We start from the raw sequence: 26,591 nt of genomic DNA on the forward strand, positions 1-26,591 counted from the left end.
CTAGGTAAGCATGCGAGTCAGTGCCACAAATAATACAGCTGTCGCAAGTTTTTTTTTGGAAGCAATACGACCTCGAGATAAATACTGACCCTATAATCTGCACCGAATCATTAAGCTAGAACGAAATAGCTGTTCGGAAGTTTTTCAGTTTGGCGCACAAGAAGGTGCGCCAAAGACACACAATAACGACTTAATGTGTATTTCTAGCAGTGTGTTACGCACGGTAGTGAAGTGATTTTAATCGGTGCATGCTATTGTCATACTCAGCACGGAGAGCAGTCATTCTGCAGCGCTCAATGTCTGCGGGAGTGCTGTGTTCAAATTTGGACTTTCCGGGTTTTTTTTAAAAACAGTCGACGAGCAGCAAAGAAAAGCAATTTTTGCACACAGGGTATGTGAAGAGGCGGACACAAAGTGAGATTCTAACGGTTGTCCTTCACGTGCTACTTACCTGATGTCAGTTAATGAACCTTTTAGCTTTCTGCGGCCAGCGTGCACGTTTGTACCGGAATCCTAGAGGCAATCGCATCCTTAGGCCACTCCGATTGGCTGACTTCTGTTGATACGCACGCGCTTTGAGACAGTATTCGCCTGCAGATTTTCGGTTCGGTCTAAGCAACAATGCATTTAAGGCAACAGAGATCGATGCGAAGCCCCACCCAAGCGTAAAGAAGCTAGCCTCTAGGGTATGCCTTTCACTTCGATAGCCGAAAATGGAAGGAAAACCATTATCGGCTTCAGCTGGCACTCTATACAGCGCTGGCAGACGAAACGCCATAGGCACCCACCGTATCATACCAAACGCCACACGAGCAGTTGTAGCACGTCGGGAGGGACGCGCAGGTTGCCACCGCCCTGTATTCGCAATTACTCGAATTGAATTGAAACTCTGGAGGCGATTATCTCGAACCACGCGCAGGTTAGAATTATAATAAACTGAAGAATCTAGGAATGCGACAGCCTCCAAATTCCAAATACAAACACACACGTTATTCGTTGCGCCAAAGGCTATTAAGTGATTTTAGTTAAATTGGTTGACGATGACAATTCTCATTTCGCGTTGTGCCCGCCTCGTGAAATAATCGGGTTTCAAAAAACAGCTTTCGTGTACTGCTCATCGTTTGCTTATTAAAGATTAGTAGCGCTAAGCTTATCGGCTCATAGCATTATAGAGCGAAAGCTGGTTGGAATTAGCGGCGTTTCCGGCAGGTAAAGTCGGTCTGGCACATGCATGCAATGAGGACGGTAGCGCTGGCACAGTCACATTTGCAGGCATTTTATTTACGCAACGAGCAAACCTGACACGCAAATAGCTACTTGGCTTTGCTCTTCTATTTCACGCACCTTTAGCCAGTTAGCCACGCCTCACTTTCTAGAATATATAGCTATTTCGCCGCTTTACGAGCCAGCACCACCGCCAGTGGTGCGATATTGCGAGTTGAGCTCGTATGTCATGACGCTTTCGACTTTCCCATCGGAAGAGAGAATACCCACTTCCGCCGTAATGGCGATTCTACGAGCATCCCCCGACATACGCTTTTCAGGAGCATCCCTCGCGGAACTCTCTTCTTCGCACCTCGTCAATGCGGCGCTTAACTCCGCAGCTGTTACTTTTGAGGGAAGGATATGGCGCAGCAGTAACTGTCCCATATATCAGCGGGGGACACCTTAACCTCAGCCACAGCTGCCGCACGAGGACAGGAAGGAAAAAAGGAAAGACGCAGAACAGCGTCAGCGGAGAGGTAGGCAGGATGTTGGGAGTGAGAGAAGAAACAGAGAAAGAGGTCTCGCGGCATGCAGCCCTCCCCTACGGCACCTCTTACCTCCCTTTCGTCTTTCACTCCCTCCTTTATTATTCTCTTCACTGCGCTGTTATGTGTTCTCAATGCTTCATGGCTGACTCCGGCTGAAGTTCTTAACACTACGATCGCATAAGTTGTTCTTTTGTGTACGCGCGCTTTCGCATGGTCGTTATTAGAAGTGGCATTAAACTTACGCGTAGTAGGCAAAGCTAATTTCGGAGATAACGTGAATAGACAATAAGAATAAACGATAAAAATATTTCTTGAAACTCGATTAACCAAAGTCTGATGCATGAATTTTAGAGGAAAGCTCCGAGGCTTTGGAAGCCCCCCGCTCTATAGGAGGCTAATGATGGTGTCTGCGATAGTTGGGCAGTATGGAACCACTGGGTTCAGCCCGGCGCTGCGCTACTGAGCCAGAGTGCCCGGTTTCGAGCCTGACCGCGGCGGCCGCGTTTCGATGGAGGCGAATGGCGTCCGTAAGCTTTCACGGTTTCCATTCGACGGGACATAGAGCGAACGGCTGGATTTGAGCCGCCGGTTAGTATTGAGGAAAGGAACGGCGCAGTAACTGCTGAGCTTCACGATAGACGCCTCAACCTCAACAGCGTAACGCGTTACGACTGCCGTTGTACCCCCTAAACAGCTCACACAAAGCGAACACAGCTTTCGCTGTAAAATTATGGGGCACCTAAGCAATTCTTATGATTATTTCTCCAGGAGGGGCGATGAGGTCATTCCTGTGCCGCGTTTCTGCCACGTGTGCCTCCTACAGGTTTCTGATGAAGACGGGCTTTTTGGCACAGTGAGCCAAGTAATGCTCTCGTATTGAAAATTCGGACAGTCGAACTTCGAACACCCTGCATTTTGTTGCTTAAAGAAGCGGCTCAAGGGTAGAGGTTGGTGTCAAGCTTGGACATTAATTTCATGCCTTTTCGTCAATCTCCAATTTTCTGCTGCCCCGAAATGAGCACTGGCAAGGCATAATGCCTGTATACTTTTCACTTGAGCAATATTGGTAAGCTCCTATTCGGGGTCTGAACAACAAACAGTGAATATCAGCGTACAGATTGTTTCGCCTTCTCTGGCATCCTTCCTGATTGTGATTTTACCCTTTTTAATTTGGGAGGCTACAGTCGCTGCACAGTCCATAAAGGTATTTTCTAGAAACATTACATATCACAGAGCTGGGCACGATACTTCAAACAGTATGTTCGATACTAATACGCGATACCCGCAGGCATTATTTTATCGCCGCTACCGTTACAAGTTACAGAGCCTAAATAGATTTCCTATACACATGCTCGATAATGTATTGTCGGTACTTAAAAACACCCCTGAAATCGCCAACATTGATAAAGGTGGCAACATGATCAGCTAAATTTAGAAATTTCTCCGTGGTTTCTGGAATGTTTAGTGCATTCGATATACCGCACTGTTTCTGAAAGGGTTGAAACAAATTCGTCCGCACATATTTCGTTAAGGTCCAGTTTCTGGAAGGTCCACTGTATGCGCAGCTGGTTTTGTTTTAACTTTTCCATTGGACTGAAGCCATGGCGACGTTTAAGCGGCCGCTTCCATAACCTGCGCAGCAAAAATATTTTAAGCTAGTGTACCGTAATTTCCGGACGATAGTACACGGACTATACACGTTTAAAAGCTGAAATTTTGCGCCATGCAGTCTATCTATGCCTGCGGGATACAAATGATTTTGTTGTTTCAGATCTTTTGTCAGAGCAGCAGAAGCCTATCAGTGGCTATATAAAAAAAACATGCCCCCCGTAGGCGCCCACGACATGCTATCGTGCAAAATAACAGCGAAATAAGCTCCGATATGCAATCAACTGCAATAATTTAACTTCAAGAATTTTATTTTTAGCCGAAATTCGGCCCTGCGGACTATAGTCCGGAAATTACTGTACTTCATGCGAACCGGTCTCTGAGCACATGATTGGTGCGAATAGTCCAGAAACTATTCTGATGTTTTTATAGTTACTGCGATATTTGGTATATGGCGGGTGCGGTTGCTTTTGCTCTACGCTCAAGGATGCAAGCTCCGTGCGCTTGGGAAAGCCGAACAGGTGGCGTCTAAAAGATGCTCGAAGTTGAACATTCTACATTAGAAGCTAGGAGGAAAAGAACGCTAAGAAAAGGGCTGCAAGTTATATTCGGCCGAACATAACTTGCTAATCTTTGTTTTTTTAAATGTCATCTTTACTCAAAGGCCTGAAATAATAACATTTGCTCAAACTGCCAGTCCGACATAGCCGCCCGATGAGGCCGTTCTATGAGCGCCGCAAATGAAGAAAAAAAGCCTCCCTACACAGGAGCAGTCATGCACGTTGCTTTGTATTTGATGAAGGTGCTTTTCATCAGCGAATAGGACTGCAGCTTCACCACGTCGACTAGAAAATCCTGGATGTTGTTAAAAAACTCGACTTTCACTAGCGCTTTTGAGAACAACGCCTTCTAGAAGCGCTTACTTCTCCAAACGAAAAGAATGCGTCAGCTGATGCATTTGGCGCTGCCAGCGATAATGACAACACTTGACAGCGTGTAGCAGAGTGCGTGACCACTGTCGTGCTGATATAGTCAACAATAGCTTGTTCTGTAAACTCCTGAGCACGACAGCGTAAGCCTTCCATTTCTGTTGGCAGCCACCGCAATTTGAAATAAGGGCGAACAACAGCATCAAAACTTTGCTTCCTCTGCACTACAGGTTTTGTCTGAAAAAGATGTTTGAACCAGCAAGTAAATTCATCTGTAAACGCATCCAAAAGTATTAGAAATCTGTTCAGTCTGCGAAATAGCTAAGCCGCGCATGCGTGTTCTGCGTGAACACCGTCTTGGTGAGTTTTTGTAACTGAGCGTGTTCTGTATACCAGGCACGTTTGCACGAGTTGTGCTGCATGTGTATCGCCGTCAGGTGTATAAACGAGTTTGTTATCTCTAACACAGCGGTGAGCCAATCTCCTCGTCACTTCTGTCATCGAGTGAGTAGAAGTGCAGCGTATGGGTAGGCCGTCTATCTGCCAGACAAAAAACGTAAGAAACGAGAAGACTGAGAGGGCTAACGGCATTGGCATCGTCCGTTCCTAATTCTACTCCATCCGTTTTTCAGTGTGCTACCGCCTTATCCGGCGCCGCCGTCTGACTTACAGCAGCCTGAAAATCTGCCGCAGAATTTATTTTTTTTTTTGAGTACCGCGTATCCATAAAACAAACGATACTCAAAAAATTTATTGTAAATACCGATACTCCGATTCTTTCATTTTTGGGAAGCGATACCTAATATCGATACTCAAAATGAATCGAAAGAAAGTAGCGAAGATACATGTATCTTCGATACTGCCCATGCCAGAAATATGCCTTTTCCACACATTGGTTACATATCGCTGGCTTGACTGCTGATGGTTCAATTGAATGCAATGCTTTTTCGTTATCTATGAGGGCTATAGAGGCTGGTTCACATTCAGTGAACGAGTATTTGAAAAAAAAAAGTGTTTCTTCAGCTACAGGAATAACTTCTGCGGCACTGTAATACTAGCGTTTGAGGAAATCAGAAAACAGGTAAATCATAATAACAAGTACACTATTTATCTAAATCATAATGCTTAACTTTTTTAATAATTTACTAAGGTATTTGGTTGCAATTGGATGTTGATAGGCGGCTGTTAAAAATAGCTCTGTCCATTTTCAGAACTTCGAAAACACCACTACCTAGTTCCTATCGAAAAAAAAGCAACAAAATTCTTTTTGCTGTCGCAATAGTTTTTCCTCGAGTATTCTGCGACCTTGCAACAGACATTGTTGCAGTAACAACACAATTTTCTGTAGTATTATGCAGTCCTCTGTCGTAACGACAGTCAGTTCTGTCGCGACAATAGACAACTACGTAATACTATAGAAATATATGTCGTAGCGACAGGAAGACAAATATTTTGTCGTTTTTTTTTTGGAGGGGGGGTTGGGGAGGGGAGGACCGGCTTTGTCGTATTTTTCGAGTTGCGCTCTGTCTGAACTGTCGCCCCGCTCTATTCGAAAAACGCGCTTCGATGGCACGCACGAGACGACGCACACCACTGCGCGTCACTCCATGGCGAACGTGCCACGTGGCGTTCTCTCTCTCTCCGCCACGCTGCGGCGCTCGCTGTTGGCAGCGGGACAAAGAAAGTGACGCGTGCGATCCGCGGTGACATAGTATGGATGAACGGCGCTTCGCGGCTTCGCACGCGCCGCGCGCTTTCAGAAAATGGCGCGTGACGACGAAAATTTGTTGAGCACAGTGCCAAGGTAATGGTGCTTTCTAAAACCTGAAAACGTGATACCACTATTACTAGAGCCCGGCTACAAATCTCCAGTTGCAACCAAACGCCTGACTGTAATAGTGAGAAAGTTAACTATTACAAATTATTTAGCCAGCTTACTAGCTGGCGTAATGCACCTGCTTTTTGATGTCCACCAGCAGTGCTCGGAGAACGCCACAGACGCCATCGCTACACCTCAAAAAGTCGGTTTTAAAAAATCCGCGCGCACCTCCATTGAAACAGCCTGTTTATGAAGGGACTCTCTGTAATCTGTTGATTTCTCTCTAAGCCGACGGTTTGTGTTAATGTAGTCGTTTGACGATGGCCCATGCCGAAAACCACTTCTTCCTTTCACTTGATTGCAGTCGGAGGTTGTTTCGATTCAATTACCGATTACCTTAATACCTTGTTATAGACAGTTGGCCAATTGGGTCTGCGATTTCCCTACCATTTTACATCTCCTTTTTCATGAATTAGGAAAATGTTTCCGTGCTTCTGGTACTCTTGAAGCACTGAGGCATTACGTACGGAGGATGGCAAGTTTTTCTAGCTGAATGTCTTTGTCATCCTCGCATAGACCAGCAGGGAGTTGATATTCTTTTTCCCCATTTCCCCTCTTCATCCAATATAAATATTTCCCTACTTCATCCTTCCTTTTCCGCGGGATACCCATTTCCTAGGTCCCACTGACGCCGTCAGTAGTCTCATGACTATTTTCGCCACCGCAAAAATCAGCGCAGAATTCCTCGGCCAGTTGAACGGCCTTCTTCATTACGACCATGCAGCGAGCAAGCATGTTAACGGTGGTTGTGTCTAGCCTTTCTGCGCGTTGTGTTTAATGGCGCATTTGCTGCGTAAGGCACCCTCACCAAACCTCCGGCGCTCTTTGTCCTTTGAGAGTGACGCCATAGCAAGCTGCCTCTTTGAGCGGATAAGAAGACTCAATCATCCGACGGCCTTCAGGACGCTCATGAATGGCACGGCTGGTACTCTGCCACTGTGGGATGCAGACGTGTGCGACGGGAAGTCGTAGTTGAGGCCGATTGGGTCGCCGAACTCAACGTGTTTGCGTCATGTGTGGAGACGTGTCATTGCAACCGCTGTGGATGTTGCCGGCCCTTCATGTCATCACGCACCCTTCAGTCGGCCCGTGGGCGTCTTGCGTGGCAGTTCACGACACGGCGCGACGTATAGCGTATTTTGCTTTCTAGTTGTGGGCCGAAGTTATCGATGCCTTCGCCTTTGCTCGCACTTTTCCTTTCTCTCGATACCGATCATTACGACAGAAGACGATGCCCAGCCTTTGATCGTATGGGAGTACTGGGAAGGAAAGCAACCAGCGGAGAATCGCGTAATTTTTGAGCAGGTAAGCTCGGTTGTTGCGCAACAGATACCGCTTCTACACTGGTGAAAACGGTACTAGCAAACACTGAAAGTATACGTCCATGCTTTCGCTCAGAAGCCCTATGCCTGTTGTGCAAACACCCTGACTGGACGGGGTAAGCAAGACGCCCATCTTCGTTTCCTCACGTGGGCCTGCCGCGTTACCTCCACGATAAGAACAGCCTTCGCATTTCCTGCACATTGTTCACCACGCTTTCTCGCCATGCCGGTCGCACGTGTGTTGACGACGCTGGCCAGGAGAGGTCCATCGTTACGATAGGAACCGCGTAGAATTATGGGCTCCATTCGCGTGTGTCAGCACGGAGGGGCGGTGGCGCACTGCTTGAGCTGCACCTGTGCGGCAGTCTATTTCTTCGCAGGTTAGTGGCAGTGTCTGTTTTGTACGCCTGTGTCCATCCCTGTATTCATGCCTCTACGACCACTGGTGCTGACATCGATGTATGCCTGCTAGTTTTATCTGTTAAACTTAAAAGTGCCACTGCTGTCCATTTGTTATGTCCGACCATGAAACTATTGATTTAGCGGGGACCATTTCCTATAGAGGACATCTTTGCATTTCTTGCGCTCAATCTGACGGCGCACCGTTAGTCTTCGGCATTATGCCGGCGTTTATAAACGAAGATGATGGATGTAGCGAACAAGAAAGCATCAAACTGGACCACGAATGTATGGAATCGAAGCACGGTTTTAGTACCTGTGGAGTTATTAGGAGTTCCGTTGCGTAGGAGTTATTAGTTGGCGTTCCATACAATCTATAAAATGCCCAGCACAGTCGCAAACAGACAAGTCGCTGCGTATTGTGTCCCGACTTGATAGCCCCTTCTTCGGGTGTAGCGCAAAACGAAAGCGAAAAATCATTGATCATAAAAAGAAGCTGACAAAGTGCAACCGAGAGCTGTTTCGGATCGACGGCGAAAGATTATGCTTTAGTAAACATCTTCTGTTTTGTCTGGCACACGAACGCCAAGGTTCTCAGACGTTGGGGGTGCACTGGTCGTCGTAAAGTCGTAAATGGCGCTTCAGGAAATCGAAGTATAAGCTAGATAGTGACATGTAATTAAACATGGTTGTTGCACCTTTATTTTTCTCGCAGAAATAAAAGATCTACATCCAGCTTTCTTTTTAGATCTTGACGGTCATTCTGCGGTAAACATTTAGAAATGCTTTTTGACATCCTCAGATTTACATTTTCATTTATCATGTTGACCGAAACCTGGTACGATAATCATTAAAAAATGTACACCGCACAAGAGTATACTACCATCTTTTGTTGCTCGAAATACTAAGATAGGCGATGGCGCTTCTCTACTCGTAGACAAGTCTTTTCATTGCTATGTTGAAACCGATTACACTATTTTAACCGACGACTATGAAGCTGTAATATACTGCAGTGAGCATTTGCTCGTTGGTATATATATATATATATACCATCTTATGGGTGTTTTGGCTAATTCTGTACCTTTTTTGAGAGTGTTTTTTGTTTTGAAACCGAAAAAGTTTGTTGTTGGCGGAGATTTTATTCTTAGTTTGCTGGAATGTGCCTGAAGACAGACATTATTAACCAGTATGACTAGCATTTACGGCAGTGAAGTTATTCAGCTGCGATAAATGTCACTGACACGTCATGAACTTTGTTGTATTTGCTCTAAACTAATCACTTATCGCCATTAATAACCGTAGGTATGATAGCTGAAGGTTTAAGTGATCACTTGCGATTTTATATGACTGTGAAAAGAATGACTCCTTAAAAATAATTAAAGAAAAACGAACTCTTCGGGACATTTCAGAGGTAAATCCAGAGGGGCTTAATAAATCCTTGCACAACCTTACATGGGAAGATATATACTCAATGGCAGATGCTGAGGAGGCCTATGATACTTTTCCAAGTACAGTAAAGGCTGCTTATATTGAGATATTGCCTCTGCAAACTCTGAAAGCCTTGAATAACGAAGGATCACCTACATAAAATCAATCCCAAAAACGTTTCTTTTTAAAAAAACTTCCTTCAAACAATTAATCGAAGATGAATTTAAATGTCATCGAAATCAGCCTACTATTCTAACTTAGTTTGCATGATACCAAATAATATGATTTGACCTGGAAAAAATTAGATGCTGTGCTGTGCCGTACTCATGGCTCTAACGAAATCGAGTCAATCTTTCATGACGGCATACTTCTCTCGGAAAGCAATCTAGTAAACCTCTTTAATGACTTCTTAACAAACTAATTTTCATTTTCAAATATTTCACTGCAACAAACGGGCCTCGCACTTGCGGATATTTTACCAAACGAAAGTACCGTGTTTTTCTTTTAGCCCAAGGAATGAAGACGAGGTCGCCTCCACGGTAGTAGATTTAATAACATCCGTGTGTGCGAAGCCGACAATTCACAAATAAAACCTGTTTAGTCCGTCGCAGCAGCTATAAAAGCCCCATAAGCGCACGTATTCAACTTGTCAATGTCAAGCGGTGTTTTTGCACGGGAAAAGCAAAATTCAAAATGGAATTACTATCTTCAGGCGTGGGGACAGAAGTATAAATGAAAACCTCAGGCCTATCTCAACCTTGCCTATTTTTTCTAAGGCAATGGGAAAGCTGAGGCACTCGAGATTATCGATCTACCTCACTAAGTATTCAGTGCTGCGCTATTTTCAGCGCGGTGTTTTCAAGTATTTTTCGACGGAAACAGCGTTATTGACGCTGTCGGACAAACCGTTGAGAAGATTTTGAGACAGTAATTTAGTATTTAAAACACACACACACACACACACACACACACACACACACACACACACACACACACACACACACACACACACACACACACACACACACACACACACACACACACACACACACACACACACACACACACACACACACACACATATATATATATATATATATATATATATGTTTAAGAGAAGTGGACACTTCTACAGAGACACATTTATTTATCAACGTTTGGACCGTGGTGCGGTCTTCTTCAGGACTGTATACACCGCACCGCGGTCCCAGTCCTGAAGAAGACCACACCGCGGTCGAAAGGTTGATAAATAAATGTGTCTCGGTAGAAGTGCTCACTGCTCTTAAACCTTTATCCTGCGGAGCCAACGCAACGTGCTTTCATAACACACACACACACACACACACACACACACACACACACACACACACACACACACACACACACACACACACACACACACACACACAGACACACACACACACACACACACACGCATATATATATATATATATATATATATATATATATATATATATTTATATATATATATATATATATATATATATATATATATATATATATATATATATATATATATATATATATATTCGATGACTTGAGGCATGCATGAAAATAACCTTTTAAAACTAAGATCATACAGTATACGTGCGTCGCTTATGAGTTACTATATCCTCTTATCTAAGACAAAGTATGCAGTTGGTATCGATTGGCAAATTCATTTCAGACAATAAAGGCATATAAACAGGATTTGCTCAGGGAAGCATACTAGGGCAAACTTTATTCTGCTTGTGTGTAAAAGATTTGCATTATTTCTTTCCGAACCAAAAGGTTTCTTTCATTTATTATGAAGACGACAAATGTTTATTAATCACCCGCAAAACAACGCAAAAGGTAGACAGAGTACCTGATGAGTCACTATTCCTGTTCACCGCATGGAGAAAACACTATTAATTATCTCTTAACGCAGTAAAAAAAAAACTAACGAATCCTATTACGGCCAAAAAGCTAACGCGCTTGCTAGCCAAAAGTTGCGGTTGGTGAGAGCCCGATTGAAGTAGTAGAGAGCGTGATGGTCTTCGGTGTTCATTTTTGCTGCAACCTAACTTGGGAACTGCATTTTAAGAGAGCGTCAAGAAGGTTTGCAGAATTGTTGGTACAATAAACAATTATATGCATGTGTTACCTCATAAGATTTAGCTACTGATTTACAACTGTGATGAAAATTCCTCGAATCACGTATCGCCATTTATTATGGGGAACGACGACCAACTCAAACTTAAACAAACTATTGTTATTACAAAAAAAAATTGTAGGAATAATAGCTAACGTAATATATGATTCCCACACAGAACACTTTAAAAGATTTGCCGTTGTTTAGGTTGGTCGTTAGTGTAATGGCCGACTTACTGTCTCGTACTGCACATCTGTAGAAAACAATAATCGTTCATACCACGTCTCCACATCGAAGAAAATCGTTCTCAGATACCGCACACGAAATCCAGATGTGGGTTACATTCCAGCCCTATTAACCTATTCTTCCTGTTATCCTCAACAATTATACTCACGAGTTTATTGATATTACCAGGTTGCCTAAGAAATGTTGAAAAATGTCTTCTTGGGATGCAAATATTGTAACAATGTGAATGAAGTGAGCCATCATCTTGCACTCAATGTGCTGATTTTCTCTCTTGTGGTGCAAACCTCTCAGTGCTTTGTGCTTTCCCCTAAAATGCATACCTGCTTTTGCTTTGTTAGCATGTGAACGAGACTATTTGGCTTTGCTGTTGTCAAGAGTTGGGGCAGTCTTCTCGACAAGCTGGTGGTAGCAGTAGTTTGTTGCATCGGCTCCATCCTTGTACCTTATACAAAGAAAAATAAAATCTGAATTGATTTGATTTGATTTGATCCTTTCCGCGGGACCGAGGAAGAAAACCACGACTGATCGGCTTTGCGAAGCAGGGCGCTGGCATCTGTAAAGTCTGTAACGTTGGTTTGCAGAACGCGTTGAGTGTTAGAGGTCAAGCTGAAAGAAAAACGCGAGCGACAATTCTTCAACTAGTTCTACATGGTTTGCAAGGGAAGTTAAATTCGATTTATTTGAAAGTGACCGTCATCACTGCAGGGAGAAGAAGAGAAACATTGTGCACTGATGAAATTCGCTTCGAAATTTCGTGGTGTTTTTTTTAATTGTTGTACCAACCTTAAGCATATTTTTTTTTTACCAGCCTTAAAGAAAGCGTGCGGAGTTCCAAAGCTGCCACTTGACAGCAGTGCCACCTGAGCAACGCTGTCAAGTGGCAAGGCTCTTCGTTCACACTGGGCGCATAGAATATGCGCCAGCAGCTGCTGACGCGTTGGCGAAGAGTGCGCGTCTGCGTAAGGGTTAAGGGTAGTGATAAGGAAAGGCAATGCGCAGTAGCACTCGCACAGTGGGCGGACACCTGGACCAAGCCGTGAAGGGACTAAGGAATGAATCAGGGGCAGAATTTTTAAAAAAATTCTCGACGAAGAATGCCTGTTTTTGACTTAAGAGCGTTAGCCACGGGAGCTTCAAATGTTTACATCGGTGGGCTCAGAAAACGTGGAGAAGACCAAATCCAAACATCAACGGATGTTTCCTTTTCGAAAACATCCCTTCTGGGACAAAAGCATCGCCATCTACCTCAGGGATTTTGCACCACTATTGTGATATAAAGCCACCTTCGCTACATCCGGTATATTTCTTCGTTCTATTAGTTAATATATTTTAGAAACGTGTGCACCACAGCATGACGAATCGGCTGGCACCATCCGGAACCTCATGCGACAAACGTTTCGGCCGTTATGTCCGTCTGAAGGTCCTCGGAGGGCACGGTTTGGGGGCGGAAAGAATCCCACACATATTTTGGGCTTCATCTCAATTAGTAATTTTATCCTCAAGAACATGCCAAGTCATTTGACACCACTTCGAATATTATGCGTCAAACGGGCGCCCCCAGATTTTTTGCAACAAATGGTGGTTACGTGGTGGGGGGGGGGGGGGGAGGGGAGTGGTCCCACTTCGAATGCGGGCATTCTGGCACATTTAGTATAACGAATCGAAAGACTAGTATAAGTAATAATTGAGGAGCTACGCGCCCACTGTTGCTATGTGATTTAGTGTGGTCGCGGGGTTACTGTTTTCGTTAATCTGACCTTCACTGCAGGCAGACGCGTCCTTGACAAACGTTAAGTATTAAGAGCTAGCGCACTTAAAAACAAAAAAGGACAGGTGCATACCACGCGCAGTGTGCCGCGTGCGTGAGAGGGCGTGGTTTGGGCACAGTGGAGAACGACGCTATGAATTAGGCGTGCGTCTCTCGTAGCTGGAGCTGACACTGGTGCGAACGAAGCTGTACATCAGCGTCCTTCGCTGTGCATAAACGACTCTTGTTACTACTTATTACAGTTATTAAGCCTTACGGTGACGTCCAGTCTTAGCAGACTCGTCAACAGCTGCTGACGCATGTCATGCGCCACGTGCAGGGCATCTGCTTAAGTTCTGTAGCCCAGTCCTGGAAGGGACAAAGTTCCGGAGATAAGCGATTTTTTTTTTCTGAGAGCGCGTTTTGGTGCGCCCAAGTATATAGCACCGGCATCATGTGAAAGTTTTTGAGTCTCGCGTGCTTTCTTCTACAGCAGGCAAAAATACTAGGTAAACTGTACCTTGTTGCAAACATTTCAGCAGGCTGTTTTTCACGGTGATGCTTATTTTTGGAATGAACTATTTTTATTCGAAGCAAATATTTAAAAAATTCGCTAGTTAGTCTTAACTAATTAATTAACTTGCACGAATAAAAATACTGCGGACTGGAAATATGACTCTCAACTGTACTCAATTGATTTCACTCAGCTACGGCACTCCGTATTCTTTAAACACTTGTTAAGTGGTGCAGCGAAGTGGTGCAGCGGTTAAGCAGTGTGCCACTGCCCTGCGATGGCAGTGCACACGTACCTTATTACAGCAGCAATTAACCAATGGACATGGTTCACAATCCACACAGGATCGCTCAGGTTACGATGTCGAGGCCAACAATGCACTCCTCTGTTAAAGTAACCGGGCTCGCTCGCCTAGCCATTCTGTTAAAGTGTCTAGAGCGCCCAGTATTCTCGTCGAAGCAGTGTGAGAAGTTGCCAAAACTCTGTGGCACGCGCGCCTTTACTACACGTATGCGGCTTTATTCAAATGTTTTTGCATTATTGGTCGATGAAATTCACCTGCCAAAGCAGGATCCTGGGGCATGGGGCGTACCGTAATGGAGGCGTTGCACAATGCAGGCCTCCAGATTAACGTGTGCTCAGGTGTCAATATACGAGTGTTTTTGCATTCAATCTTTACCAAAACGAGACCGTCACTGCCGTGGATTGATCATCCAACCCCCCGCTATGCAGAAGACCCAACAACTGAATCCCCTCAGCGCCGCAGTTACAAAACTGAGGCCAAGCGGATAATTTGGCAGCCATAAAACACTTTGGCATCAGATGCGGCGCCGTGTATTTACGAGTGAAGTTCACTATTCGCTTCTTAAAACAATCGTAGCTGCAGGCTGCCAAGGACTGAGTAAAATCTTAATAATGTCATCGTAATGATGGCAGCTTATCCTGGCAAAAGAAAAGCTACAACCACTACAACTTGAAAGCGACTGCTACTTGGCAGTTTCGAAATATGCCTTCTTAGGAACATATATGATTCCTTCTGTATTTCATTCTCCAATTTTACTTACTCAACATGACTGAACCGCAAACCAATATAGCAATACTTTATACTGACTACCTTTAGCTTCTGATTAAATACTTCCGCCGGGCAGTTTCAGTGCCTCTCCCGGAATGTTTCCTCATTGTAGCTAAAATACACACCGGATTCGAACAAGCCACCATAGCCTTTCGTAGCGATGCCAACGTCGCTGCACCCAACTCTCTGTGGCTCCTTTTAAAACCAGCGCCTGCAGCAGCAGCACGATCAGCAGCGCCACGAACGGCGCGCGCTACGACACGTCCATACCTGACAGGCAGCGTGATGACCATGAGGGATGCGGAGTGGCGCCTTACGAAGAAAAAGAGCACGTTACAAAAAATGACTTCGCGCTTTCCGTCGTCAGCGCCAATCAGATGGCTCTCTCCTCCACAGACGTAGAGTAGGCGCGAAGGCTAGCCGACGGGGGAGAGTAGGAAAGCAGGATAGGAGCGGACCTTGGACGCTCGGATCAGCCCTACTCGACAGGAATTGTAAAAACAACAGGAGGCGCTGACTTGACAGACGGCGCTTGTGGCGGCACAGCAGCCGGTCACGCTCGTCCGCTGTAGTCATCGCCCACCTCCGCCCAGCCTTTCGGCCGGTCCGGGGTAATGGGCTGCCTGCCTCCTGCAAGCCCCCGACGTGCACGCGCCACTCCCAGTGCGTGCCGTTCACCCTCCCCTCCCCAGTTGCGGCTGCTGCTGCTGCTGCTGCGGGGACCTGCCTTCCTGGACATCACGGACCACCAGCGCGCGTTGCAAGCGGGCATCCCCCTCCCCACATCCCCTTTCCCCATCCCCGCTCCAAGCTGTGCCCCCGCGATATGGGTGGCAGAAATCGAGCACATTCCCCTCATGTAGCCACAAGAAGAAGTCCGAAGCTTCCTGTTGAGTCTGTAGAAGCTTGCGTCGGCGTTTCGCCGCCGTCGTTGACGGAGCTCATGTCGAACTTGGTGCAATTGCCATCCCTGTTAGGAAGCATTACAATTTTTTTTCCTCCAGGCCGCACACTTGTCCCTCTGCTCGCGACACTGCAGTGACGTCAGTGTTGGGATATGATTGGTTCCTCTCTAGTGAACGGTGCAACATCGAGAGGAAGTATCGCGATTATATTCGGCCGCTTCCACGGAGCCGCATCCCAGTTTACCTGCTCCAGGATGTTCTAAAGTGTTTATGTGCGAGGAAACAGATTTTGAGAATGGAAAGTTAGGCGAGTTGCTGGTGGGTCCCCGGCGAGAAGGCCGCGGACGGCAAATACAAGAAAAAAACAAATTGCTAAGGGTTTTGACCGTAAGTAGAACTTCGCTGTCCCCACTGAGCAACGTATCACTGGCGAAGCTTTGAACCCGGCAGGTTCTCTGGATTTCGCCCCTGCATAAAACTATATCAGATTAATTATTCATACGCCCTGTACATCTGGGCAATTCTCTTTCCTCTTGCAGAGCGGCAGCGGGAACAAGTGCTGCGATCAGCCATGGACATCCTTGATGTACTGGGAGGCTTTGGCCTGTACCACGTCCTCACGGTATTTCTGGTGGTTCTGCGAGCCTTCCCCACTGCCTGGACCAACATGATGACGCCCATCGTGGCTCCAGACATGGACCATTGGTGCGCTCGGCCCGAAGGCGCTCCCTCCAGCATCACCAACATGAGCGCAGACGAATGGAAGTCGTGGGCCGTACCCGAGTTCGCCAACAGGTTTTCCAAATGCCACCTGTACCGGGTGTTTGAGGACGCCAATGGTTCCTGGACAGTGGACAGAAACCAGACACTTCTATGCGATCGCTGGGAGTACGACACGTCCGTCTACCAGAGCACAATTGTTAACGAGGTGAGCCATCGTCGTCTGCATGTCACAAAATTCGGCACATATTCGAAAAAACGGCGCTGCGCATAAGCAATCGCGCCCGCGCGCGGTAAAATAGAACAAAAAAAAAAACAGCGGGGAAAGAACCCCGGAGAGCGTGGAACTTTGCCTGTACTGCTGCCCTTTCCACCCAGCTCGCCGACGCGGCGCCAAAGGAAACATGGCCGCGCGCGCCGTCGATCTCTCTAGAACGTCCGAGTTGTTCCTACTTATTGTCGATTGAGAGGGGTAACCTTGTCCATGCTAAAGTGACACCCTCCACACTTCGCTCTCGCGCCGACGGCTTCGCATCTCGAGAAGGCCTCAGAATCTTCCGGAAGGCAGTTTCCGCGCTCTGCTAATGGGGTCGCGCGCCCGGCGCGATAAGGAGAAGCAGCTTGTGCAGTTGATACTGCGCGTATGTGCGCGCCTGCCTTGGCGCGAAGAACAGACGCGGACCGCGCCTACAAATGAGGGGCTTCAGCCGCTGTCTGTGAGCCGAGCCGCCGTTTACGCTTCCGAGAAGCGCGGCCGCTCGACTCCTGGGAGAACACCACCGCCCAGCCACGGACCAGCGAGGCAGCGAGCGCCAGTCTGCGGATCGGCCCCGTCGTGCACCTCAGGTCGTCGGACTGTCGCAGTGCCCGGTGAACAAATTGTGGTTTGTTTGTTTGCCTCTTTCTCTGTTAGGGCACTATAGATGCAAAGATTCTGTTGAATTGTAATCGCTGTCTACTGTTACATTGCACGAGTTGCATTGTATTTGTAAATCACTGTGCTTGTGCTCATACGAGTGAGTGTGAAATCCTCTGCATCGCCTCTTCGCTGTATAAACTGTTTTGTTTGTGAACCTTTGGCTCCGATCCATTCTCTGGCTTACGACCGGCGAACACTGGAAACCAATAGACCAACCGCCTTGTCACTTGATAGCTGTTCTCAGGCTGCGCTTGCCACGCTGAGTCGAGAGCATTTCCTTTGTGACCGAGTCCGCTACCCCCACACGCTCCAAAGGTGTCCGCGAGCGCACCCAAAAGTGCGCGAAGTGGTGACATATTCTGGCGCCCGCGAGAGTACGTTTCATGCTTTGTAAGCACAGAGAACGGAGAGTCAGAAGGAGTTTATGAAGAGGTCGTAAAGGAGTGTTTAGCAGCAGAGGGATATTTTGAGGTGCCGCGCTGAAGCGGTTGGAGAGGTTCACAGAGCAGAAGACATGTGCTGCATCTGAAGAGTTCAAGCTCAGAATGAATCTCAAGGAGATAGCTGAGGTAGGCATTCAGAAAGGTCAGAAGGGAGGTGAACTTGTTCAGCTGGTGGACCAGAAATGGAAAGAGGTTCGAAAGAAAGAGAGAGAGAAAGACAGCGCGCCAGAGGAACCGCTGAGAAAGAGATACAAAGACAACGAGAAGAAAGAGAAAAATGATTTCACAGAGAATATGCAATCCTTGCTAAGAAGCTTGCTGAAGTTCGGCGTTTGAACAACGTCAGGCAGCCAGTGGAGCTTACCCCCGGAGAGGCCGGGTGGAAGACTAAGGAGTCTGATTTGTTGGCAACCACGGAAGAGGTTGCAACTAGCTCCACTAGTGAGAGTGTGGTTGTGGAACAGCGAGTTCCTAAAACTAAGATTGAAGAGAGTGAGGATCAGACCGGAGTGTCGCTTCCTCAGGGAAGTGAAAGGGAAGCTGCCACCAATGCAGTAGCCAGTGAGGAGCCGGCCAACCTGACACCTCAGTCAGAGGGGACCTTAAGGAATGCGCTTGAAGTTGAGGAAGAAAGCAGGAGCTTCACCGAGAAGTCAGAGTGCTGCACGGCTGATTGTTGCAGTCGCAAGCATGATGCATATTGGTCAAATATCAAAGAGTACGAAAGCTCCGAAGCACTTGCAGCTGAGGAGAGCACCCTCTGTGAAGAACCGGTATCTGTTCCGAGTGAATCCTCGAGCAGCGAGGAGGCCTTTCCTGATGGGGATTGTCATGAAAATTTTGCCTGTGAGAAAGGCGAACGTAGAAAGTAAGGAATGAAGCACCAGTGATCTGAAATTGACGAGCTCAAGAGAGGAACACTGGAAGAAAGTTCAAGGCTCAAAGAACTAAAAGGAGCCTAACCAGTAGCTTCATCGCGAGACCCCACCTCGGATTATGCAAGTGAAAATGAGGTGTGCGTGCCCCGTAGAATCTCTTGGAAGAAAGTAAATAGAAAGAGAAACGAATCGTGCAAACCGACACAGCTGCAGTCGAACAAGACAGACCTCGGAAGAAGGTCAGGAAGAAACCAGGGCAAAAGAGAACCAAGCTGAAGACAGCTGAATCGGGTGCAAGCAAGCTGCACGAGCATCGCGGCAAAGTGAAAAAGATGCTGAAATGAACGAGCCCATCTTTCAGAAAGGACTCAGTGTGGAAACGTTCGCGCAAACAGAATAGCGCAAGCCGAGAAGAAGCACAAGAAAAGTGGAGCCGTCATGACCGAACCGCCATAAAATCTGTTCGCAACAGACGCGCTAGCCGCGGGAAAAGAGGAAGGGTTCGAAATCCGAGCAGAAACACACAGAGGAGTAGGAGTAGAAAGCGGTGTAAGAACCGCGTTCGGAAGAGAAGCCTCCGTAAAACGCGAAAGAGCAGAGCTCGCGACAGGAGGAACGGCCAGAGTCGCGTGCGAAAGAAAATCAAAAGCGCGACCGAAAACTTGAGGGAAACACTCCTGTTCCGTGCCCACTCTGTAGGCTGAATCTGGGAGTATAGGCGCAAGCATACCTCGGACTTTAATGCTCCCTTTTTGTTTTTTGTTAATGTATTGCCGTGTGGCGTTTTGTATTGAATTTTGCCAATTGTCAAGTGTTGTGTGCGCGTAGACATCATTGTATTGCTGTGTGTATTTTGGCATTCCCCATTAGGTTTGTGAGCGCAAGAATGTTCGCACGAGTTTTGTGTTTTGTGAATATTGTTTCCCCAGGCGGTCGAAATTATTCCGGAGCCTCCACTATGCCACCTCTTCTTCCTTTCTTCTTTCACTCCATCCTTTATCCCTCCCTTACGGCGCGGTTCAGGTGTCCAACGATATATGAGACAGATACTGCGCCATTTCCTTTCCCCAAAAACCAATTATTATTATTATTATATTGTTGCACAATATTATTAAAGGAAGGGGCAGTGTCACAAAATTTGGCGCATATTCGAAAAATCGGCGCTGCATGTAAGCAATGGCGCCCGCGCGTGGTAAAATAAAACAAAAAACAGCGGGGAAGGAATAGCGGAGAGCACGTAACTTTGCTTGCGCTGCTGCCCTTTACACCAAGCTCGCCGACGCGGCGCCAAAGGAAACATGGCCGCGCGCGCCATCGATTTTTCTAGAACATCCTAGTAGTTTCTAGTCATTGTCGATGGAGAGGGGGTAACCATGGCCGCGCTAAAGTGAAACCCTCTACCCTTCGCTCTCCCGCCGGTGGCTACTCATCGCGAGAAGGCCCCAGAATCTTCCGGAAGGCGGTTTCCACTCTCAACCAATGGGGTCGCGCGCCCGGCGCGAGAAGGAGAAGGAGCTAGTGCAGTTGATACTGCGCGTATTTGCGCGCCTGCCTTGGCGCGAAGAACGAACAGACGCAGACCGCGCCTATAGATGAGGGGCTTCAACCGCTGTCTGTGAGCCCGAGTCGCCGTTTAAGCTTCTGAGAAGCGCGCCCGCTCGACTCCCGGGAGGACACCAGAGCCCAGCCACCGACCAGCGAGGCAACGTGCGCCAGTCTGCGGATCGGCCCCGTCATGCTCCTCAGGTAGTCGGACTGTCGCAGCGCACGGTGAACAAATTGTGTTTTGTTGGTTTGTCTCTGTGTTAGTGCGCTTTTGGTGCAAAGGTTCTGTTAAATTGTCATCTCTCTCGATTGTTACTTTGCATGAGTTGCATTGTATTTATAAATCACTTTGTATGTGCTCGTACGAGTGATTGTCAAATCCTCTGTGTCGTCTCTGCTGTGTAAACTTTGTTTTGTTTAGTGAACCTTTGGCTCCGACCCATTCTCAGGCTTGCGACCAGCGAAAGCTGGGCACCAAACGACCAACCCCCTTGTCACTTGGTATGTGGTCTCCGGCTGAGCTTGCCAAGCTGAGTCGAGTGCATCTCCTTTGTGACCGAGACGGCCACCCCCGCACGCTCTAAGGGTGTCTGGGAGCGCATGAAAAAGTGCGCGAAGTGGTGACACTGCGACATCCCGCATATCATGCGGGATGTCGCAGTGATATGTATGAGGAAGTTCTTCCTCCTTTTCTGGAGCTCTTCGTTGAGTACATATTGCAATAGAGCCTAGACTGGCTTTTGATGGTTGCACAGGAGAACTGTTCTTGCGTAATGCGGACGGAACTCATATTATGTTCCAAAAAAGGTAGTTTAGAAACTTAAGGAGGCTTGTGTGCTAAAACGTCTGCATCATTGCGCAGAATGTTACTACTTGGAGATGGCAGAAATATTTGAAAGGGAAGTTTAAGAACAAACTCTGGTTTCTTTGCAAGTGCGTGCCTGTTTCTGTCGGGGCACTATTCGGGTCACGTAAAGGATTCGCGTGTAGTTTCCGCGTCCAAAAAGTGATGAGAGAAAACGAAAATCACGCAGGCTGTTTGCGACAAGGCAAAGAACATGAACTGACTATAACATAGAGCAGATTATGCATCGGCCCTCACGCCAGTCGACGCCGAATTTTCGGCACGTGAGTGGCATGGCTAAGGCAGAAAAAGGTAGGACAACCGATATCAATGGAGTTTCATAAAGACCAGAAAATTAAGTTACACCGCGAATCGAAGTAACATCACCTGAAGGCAGATAGAGTGGTGAAGCATGGCAGCGCAGAAGCGTCGCTAAAAATGAGCGCCCTCTAGCTGCAAGGGCCCGACGGACGATGACCGCGAGCTGGATGGCGTAATGATTAACACAATGGCGCTTAAGATTACGTCGATTATGTATATTTATGTCATGGGACGGCTAGACTGACTGCTCTGTGGTGTCAGAAATGCGCGGGAACACACTGGCGGTTCGTGCAGTACGGCATGTGCGCGGGACGCATCACGACTGCTTTCTGTATACCTATGTTCCACCCGCTACACGTCTGTGGGCTCTGGCCTCCCGCACACGTGCAGCGTTCCGAGCACAACGTTCCCTCTCGGCTACGTTCACGGTTTTCTCGTAGCCAAACCGATAGTTCAGAAAAATAAGCCTCCGCCCAACCGAAGTGATGTGCTACTGTCCTTGCTTGCGGTTTTATCACCACCAAATTAGGGCATTTGACGTCAAATACCTCGACCTCACTTTGACCTCAAATAAAATTTGGCGACCTCACTCAGCCTCAACCTGATTAGTTGAGGTCGTGTTTTCCACAGTCGCCCTTGCCTTACTTTTCCAGAGGCTACTGGCGACTCACTAAGCCTCATCACAGCCTCAGATTGTGAGCTTGAGGTCGGGTTGATGTTTGTTGATGTTGATGTTTTGTTATCCTCTGTCGACCCTGAAAAAGAAAAGCAAAGCATAAATCGAGAAAAATAATTATTCTCCAAAAATAATTACAACCCCATTCACTGAGCATCTAGTGGAATAGGTAAGTCAAAATTGTGACGGTACCGCTGTAACCGTCTAGTTATAACAATTATGGCATTTAGTGGGGTATAATTCTTCAAAGTATCGTGTGCATGTACTATTAAATCGCACAAAAAGGAAAAATATATTCTCGCATTACAGCTCGACGATTTGTTTATTATCTGCACGAGGAAGACCCAGCATCTCCCGCAGGCTAGGCTGTGCCGTGCGCGACGGCCACCAGTGCTTCGCGGTGTACATTTACGATTACGTTTGCTTCCGCGCAAATGTCTGCAGGCGCATCAGCTTTAACGTTCGGCAACCTGTTTCGCATCGTACTCTTCTCTCGTCTACAGGCTTACTGACACTCGGCTGACGCGGGACTTCCGCCGTATAGAGTAGAATTTCCAGGTATGGAGGTGGGAACCGACATACAATACTATTTTTAGATTCAAGAATAGGTGGAGAGGGCAGCATAATTGGTTGTTGATATATTGCCAACCTGATACGCTCAAACATATTGCTACGGACGCTGGGAGGACGACGAAGTGGTTGGTAACGAAGACGACGCTGAGGTGCGCGCTTGTGTGCTGAGAGTCTACTCCAAGCCATCGGTTCCTTGCGTAGCAGGTTACCTCTGCTCTTTCTACTGCTGCTTCTAGCCGCCACGTATCATTTGGTGGAGGTTGCTAAATTCGATCCCCGACCTCAAGCTGGCTCTCCGTCGTGGCCGCCGTCTCGCCAACATGTCTACCGAGTCCGAGCCATCTCCCTCTCCGTCAACACCGCCAGCGGTCCTCGTCGCCCACCACCGCGAACCGGGCACGTTCTGCGGCACAGACGACGTTGATGTGGACGACTGGCTGGCCCTTTACGAACGCGTCAGCACGCACAACAGGTGGGATCCAACGCTTATGCTCGCTAATGTGATATTTTACCTGACCGGCCCCGCGAGAGTGTGGTTCGAAACCCACGAAGATGACTTGACCTCATGGGACATATGTAAGCAGAAGCTCCGTGACCTCTTCGGAAAACCCATCGGCCGCCAAATCGCCGCCAAGAAGGCACTCGCGACCCACGCCCAAACTTCCTCCGAGCCATACATAGCCTACATACAAGACGTCCTCGCCTTGTGCCGTAAAGTTGATAAAGACATGTCCGAAGCAGATCGAGTTGGCCACATACTGAAAGGCATTGCCGACGATGCCTTTAATCTGCTTCTATGCAAAGACTTCCACGGTCGCTTCTGTTCTTGAGGTGTGCCGCCGTTTCGAGCAAGCCAAACACCGGCGCATTTCTCACCGTTTTGACCGGCTGCCGAACACTGCTGTTAGCTCCTCCTGTGAAGATCTGCCAACATTGCGGCAGCCTTCTGACCCGGCTAACTTAACCCGGATCGTGCGCCGCGAACTGGAGGCGATGACGCCCGCTGTTTCTTCCTTGCCACTGCCGGACAACACCTTGGCCCTCATCCAAGCCGTTGTTCGCCAGGAGGTTGCGAACTTGGCCGTCCCTTCTCCTCGCGTCGTGGACAACGCTCATGCCAGCCCGGACCCTCCAGTGATCTCAGCTGCCACTTACAGTCGCAGCTTCTCGCCTCGGTACCGATATCGCAATCCTGCTGAATGGCGTACCTCTGATGACAGGCCGATCTGTTTTACCTGCTCTCGCGTCGGACACATCTCCCGTCACTGCCGCAGCCGTTGGTCCCCGCCACCTCGCCCCTACACCTTCGTCGACCGCCGCAACGACTACGGCCCGCACCGCTTCACACCACGACCCGATCCGCTCCCTGACGAGCCCGCTCCGCACGCTCGTGGGTCCAGCCGCTCACCTTCCCCATTAGGCCGCCGCTCCCGTTCTCCTCCCACACGCCGCAGCCCTTCTCCTTCGACCTCCCGCCATTTCTCGGAAAACTAGCCGATGCAGCCCCCAGAGGTGACGCTGCATCATTGACCCGGCCTGAAAATCCTCTCTTGACCCCCGCTGCCCAACGTAATCTCTTGAATGTTCTCGGGGATGGTGTCCCGGTCCTTTCCCTCATTGATACTGGCGGCCAAGTGTCTGTCCTGAGCTCTTCTTTGTGCCGCCGTCTGAAGAAAGTTTTAACGCCTGCCGCCATGTCCACGGTTCGCGTCGCCGATGGCAGCCCCGCTGCCGTGATTGGAATGTGCACTGCGAGAGTCAGCATTGCCGGGCGTCATATACCCGTTCTGTTCACCGTCCTGACCCGGTGCCCTCAGGACATAATCCTTGGCCTTGACTTTTTAACCGCCCATTCAGCTCTTATTGACTGTTCCTCAAGCCTTTTTCGATTGGATCTGCCCCTGTGTAATGACGACTCCACCAGCTCACCTCGCCTTCAATCCACCGAGTTTGCTCGTCTCCCGCCACAAACTGCTGTCTACATCCCTCTGTCGCCTTCTCCTCCCGTCCCTGATGGAGACTACGTCGCCTGCCCTATCACCGCTCTGATTCTGAATCGTAATGTCCTCTTTCCCCACACCATTGTCCACATCACCAACAACTGCACCTGCCTCCCTGTCCTCAACTTCAGCCTGTCCCCTCAGGTACTTCCGACCGGCATTTCCCTTGCTGATCTGTCCCCATTGACCGATTGCACAGTTTCTGTCCTGGCTCCTGACCCAACGACTGCCGTCTCCAATGTCCCTACATCGCAACCCTTCCGTGAGGACTCTATTTCCCGGATGATCGCGGCCGATCTGCCCTCTGCTGATTCTACCTCTCTTCACAGCCTTTTGTCCTCCTACAGTGATATTTTTTACTTTGGGACCGTCCCTTGGGTCAAACCTCTGTTGTCACCCACCACATTGACACCGGCGAAGCCCGCCCTATTCACGGACGGGCCTATAGGGTCTCCCTCGCAGAGCGCCGTGTTATTCAGGCAGAGGTGGACAAGATGCTGGCCCGCAACATCATCGAGCCTCCGAGTAGTCCTTGGGCGTCTCCTGTCGTGCTTGTTAAAAAGAAAGATCAAACCTGGCGATTCTGCGTTGATTACCGCCATCTGAATGCCGTCACAAAGAAAGACGTCTACCCTTTGCCCCGAATTGACGACGCTCGCGACTGCTTGCACGGCGCCAGTTACTTTTCCTCCATTGATCTTCGCTCAGGGTACTGGCAGATCGCTGTCGATGAACGCGATCGGGAGGAAACCGCCTTTGTCACCCCGGACGGCCTGTACCAGTTTAAAGTCATGCCTTTCGGCCTGTGCAATGCCCCTGCGACCTTCGAGCGCATGATGGACTCCCTCCTGCGCGGTTTTAAGTGGACGACATGCCTCTGCTACTTAGATGGCGTAATTGTTTTTTCGTCCACATTCCAAAGCCACCTGCATCGCCTTTCAGCCATCCTTGCCGTCTTCCGCCGCCCTGGTCTTCAGCTGAACTCAAAGAAATGTACCTTCGGCCACCGTCAGCTCAAGGTCCTTGGCCACTTGGTCGATTCTGCTGGGATCCAACCCGACCCCGACAAAGTCCGCGCCGTGCGTTCATTTCCTACTCCGCGCTCCTCCGGTGATATGCGCAGCTTTCTCGGCCTATGTTCCTATTTCCGCCGGTTCATCCAGAACTTTGCGGAAATAGCCCGACCTCTTACCACGCTCCTCAAGAAGGACATCCCGTTCTCTTGGGGACCCCCCCAAGCTGACGCCTTCAGAGCCCTTATCAGTGGCCTCACTGCTCCACCTGTGTTGGCGCACTTTGATCCTTCAGCCCCTACGGAACTTTTGACCGATGCGAGCGGCCATGGAATTGGTGCCCTACTTGCTCAGCGGCAACGCAACAAGCTTCGCGTTATTGCGTACGCCAGCCGTCTACTTTCTGTGTCAGAGCGCAACTATCCTATCACCGAGCGGGAATGCCTCGCTCTGGTTTGGGCTATTGCAAAATTCCGCCCTTACTTGTTTGGGCACCCTTTCTCTTTTATCACGGATCACCACGCCTTATGCTGGCTTTCTTCGCTCAAAGACCCTACTGGCCGGCTGGGGCGCTGGGCTCTTCGCCTTCAAGAGTACACATTTTGTGTCGTCCACAAGTCCGGCCGCTTGCACCAGGACGCGGATTGCTTGTCCCGTTACCCTGTCGATCCGCCTTCCTCCAACGAATGCGAGGCTGACGCCTGCGTCTTATCCATCTCGGC

General features: G+C 48.3%; 1 protein-coding gene across 4 annotated transcripts in view; it reads left to right on the forward strand.

Annotated features, from left to right (window-relative positions):
• LOC144116119 (organic cation transporter protein-like) overlaps positions 1 to 26,591 on the forward strand; it is a 163,719-nt gene that overhangs the window by 78,054 nt on the left and 59,074 nt on the right. For all 4 annotated transcript variants that reach the window (XM_077650799.1, XM_077650803.1, XM_077650800.1 and 1 more), the window contains exon 2: positions 16,477 to 16,865. In XM_077650799.1, the coding sequence (XP_077506925.1) occupies positions 16,509 to 16,865 (357 nt within the window). In that variant the 5' untranslated portion in view covers positions 16,477 to 16,508. The remainder of the gene's footprint in view (positions 1 to 16,476; positions 16,866 to 26,591) is intronic.

Source organism: Amblyomma americanum, chromosome 1, assembly GCF_052857255.1.
Source record: "Amblyomma americanum isolate KBUSLIRL-KWMA chromosome 1, ASM5285725v1, whole genome shotgun sequence".
In the NCBI taxonomy this organism is placed as follows: Eukaryota; Metazoa; Arthropoda; class Arachnida; order Ixodida; family Ixodidae; genus Amblyomma; species Amblyomma americanum.